Here is a 2,621-nt window from a genome sequence, read left to right as displayed (position 1 = left end):
CTAGGATTCTTCTAGGATCATCATCATTCAATTGGGGCTAAATCCTCATCCTTTGGAACCTGCAGCTTTGGGGCATAGGATCCCAAATAAACCTGCATCCTCTGTCCTCCACACAGACATATAGCACCTGAGAGGCTATCACCTTTTTTCTGAGCACAGTCTGAGAATGAAGCCATGCGACATTAAAAGCTGATACGTATCTCAAGCAAGGCTATTATAGTGGGACATATTTGAAGCTGGCTCTGGGCATCTACTTCCAGTTTTAGTTTAAACTCACCAGGAAGATGTTTTCAAGGAATGACTTTCCTAGAATGGTGGCAACCAGCACTTATTGTGGAGGGGAGATGGTGTGGTTCCTGAAGCTTAGATGAGGACTCAGATACCCTTTCAACTTCTGAGGATTTTCTAACTCACTATGTCTCAGGACTCCACTGGATGTTCAAGCAGACTTCTCAGGCTTAACTTTCTCCTCAGATCTCCAAAATTCTTGTCACCTTTGTCACTGCCATTTCTCGGCTAAAGTTTCTTATTTTCCTGTACAACAAATTCATCTGTCCACTGCTCCAAAGGATGATACTCATCTATTATCTTCAAAGGTACTTCTTTATACAAACATCTATGAAAAACAGTCCAGAACAAAAGTTCCCCGTGCCTCTGCCCACAAGACATGCACATACATGAGAAACCCATGGAGAATTGCCTTCCAACAATATTGATAACCCATTTTTTCACAGTATTAAACTCTGGCAGATTTTTCTATGAGTACATCCCTGAGTGAAGCACTCCAATCAACAGATTAAGAAGCTAGAATCAAATCCACTCAATTTCCCTCAATAGCATTTCATTAAGACAGCTGTATTCAGAACACTGGGCATCAGAATGAGGCCAAACAGCTTTGTCCACTTCCAGTCTGCCAGTGTATGGCCCATTTCAACCAGGGGATGCAACCACCAATGCCCATTAGTGTCCACGCTGGAGAGTCATGTGGTTACTTCCTAGGTTCTGTATTGACTTTTCCAGCAGGAGGAGTAAATAAACAACTGGGCATTGCTCAGACACATACAATTCACATTTCTTCTGGTAAGATTAGGGGATTTTGTGTTCCTTATCCAGGAAAAGCAGAGCCTGTGTACTGTGGAGTCTTGTCTCATGAGCAGAAATGGGCTGATGGCTGGAAAGCCCACGGAAATTACTGCAGTGGTCTTCACCAGCCACCGGCTGGGATTATAACTAAGAGCAATACAAGCATGAAAGACGGAGGAGAGGAAGTGGAAAGACACAAAGGTGCTCATGAGGACGAGGATGCTCTGGGTGGCTCTGGACTCAGCAGAGGATCTGGGGGCGACATTAGTGCTGTGAATGTGCTGGACCCGCTGCTTGTGTCTGTGCAGGAGGAAGACCATGGAGCCGCTGGTCCAGATCGTGAGCCCAGAAAGTGAAACTTCAGGAAATACTATCAATGCTGCATATACAGAAACTGTGATTGTCTCAGTATCTACAGAAAGACAATACCCCAAATCTCGTTTCTTTGTGATGTTTTTCATGTGCCAGTTGTTAGATGCGTATAACACATACATAGGAAAAATTAAATTTACAAACATGAACTGGATCCAACAGAGGGAAATGGAGAGGCCAATGTACTTTGGGGCTTTGGTTTTAAGATCCTTCCAACAGGAGTTCATGGGGCTGATCGTGACGGTCTGGAAGACACTCAAGAGGCAGGTGCTGCCAATGGACATTCCCCTGCCCACCCTCTGAACATACAAAAGAAGTTCGCATCCAAACTCATTGAGGAAATATTGCAGCCCAAAAGCTGCCAGTGTCTGGGGGACACCTTTTGAGAGCATCGTCAAGGAGTTGGCTATAAGCAGGTGCATGAGGATCAACTCTGTGGGTCTCAAACTCCCTTCGGTGTGGTAATGGAAGACATAATGGTGAAGAAGAGAGAAATTGCCCAGGATTCCAACTATCGTCTGTGATAAGAAGATGACTGCTATTGCCAAATCCCTGGGGGCCATTCTGTCATTTAGCACATTTTCCTCTAAACAGTAGTAACAATCATTCTTCTGAGCAAAGAGACTCATTGAAGAATCTGACACCAAGAGTAACTTCCGTGGTCCTGTGAGACTGCCAAAGACTCCAAGAGACAGGAGTAAATGGAGAAACTTTCCAGTATACTCCATGGAAAAGTCAGCAGTAAGAACGAGGTGATCATAACTGGGTGAAGCTACGATAAACAAAAGCATATAAAGAGAGCGTAATACAACATTTTCAGAATAAACTGAAATTTGCTAGCCATATTAGGTAAGAGAAAACCGCAGTAACTACCCATATCATACAACAAATCAATTCTGAATAGATTGCTCATCCAAATTTTAGAGATAAATAATGACATTTATAGAAAAACAAAAAGAGAATATTCTGTGGCCTTGAGTTTAAAACATATTTCTTAAACAGCACAAAGCATATTAACTGTATATGTGACATGACAAAGTAAATTATAAAAATTAAGAGCTGGTTCTCCTCAAAAGACACACACACACACACATGGGAGAGAAAGAGAGAGAGAGAGAGACAGAGAGAGAGAGAGAGGAGAGATTGAGTATAGTACAAAGAACGCT

General features: G+C 42.8%; 1 protein-coding gene across 1 annotated transcript; it reads right to left on the bottom strand.

Annotated features, from left to right (window-relative positions):
- Positions 1 to 869: 869 nt before the first annotated feature.
- On the bottom strand, positions 870 to 2,222 carry LOC128778079 (vomeronasal type-1 receptor 4-like). The gene has a single exon (XM_053906443.1). It carries the CDS (start codon positions 2,181 to 2,183, stop codon positions 996 to 998), a length of 1,188 nt encoding a protein of 395 aa, XP_053762418.1. The 5' UTR covers positions 2,184 to 2,222; the 3' UTR covers positions 870 to 995.
- Between the last annotated feature and the right edge of the window lie 399 nt (positions 2,223 to 2,621).

The sequence above is a fragment of the Panthera pardus genome, unplaced genomic scaffold (assembly GCF_024362965.1).
Source record: "Panthera pardus isolate Hobbes unplaced genomic scaffold, ASM2436296v1 HiC_scaffold_18, whole genome shotgun sequence".
In the NCBI taxonomy this organism is placed as follows: domain Eukaryota; kingdom Metazoa; phylum Chordata; class Mammalia; order Carnivora; family Felidae; genus Panthera; species Panthera pardus.
The sequence above is the reverse complement of the archived record's forward strand: the minus strand, read 5'-3'. Positions and strand labels throughout refer to the sequence as shown.

Bases quoted from the DNA above. Each gene is read 5' to 3' on its own strand.
- LOC128778079 (XM_053906443.1), bottom strand. From the start codon at position 2,183: ATGGAGTATACTGGAAAGTTTCTCCATTTACTCCTGTCTCTTGGAGTC.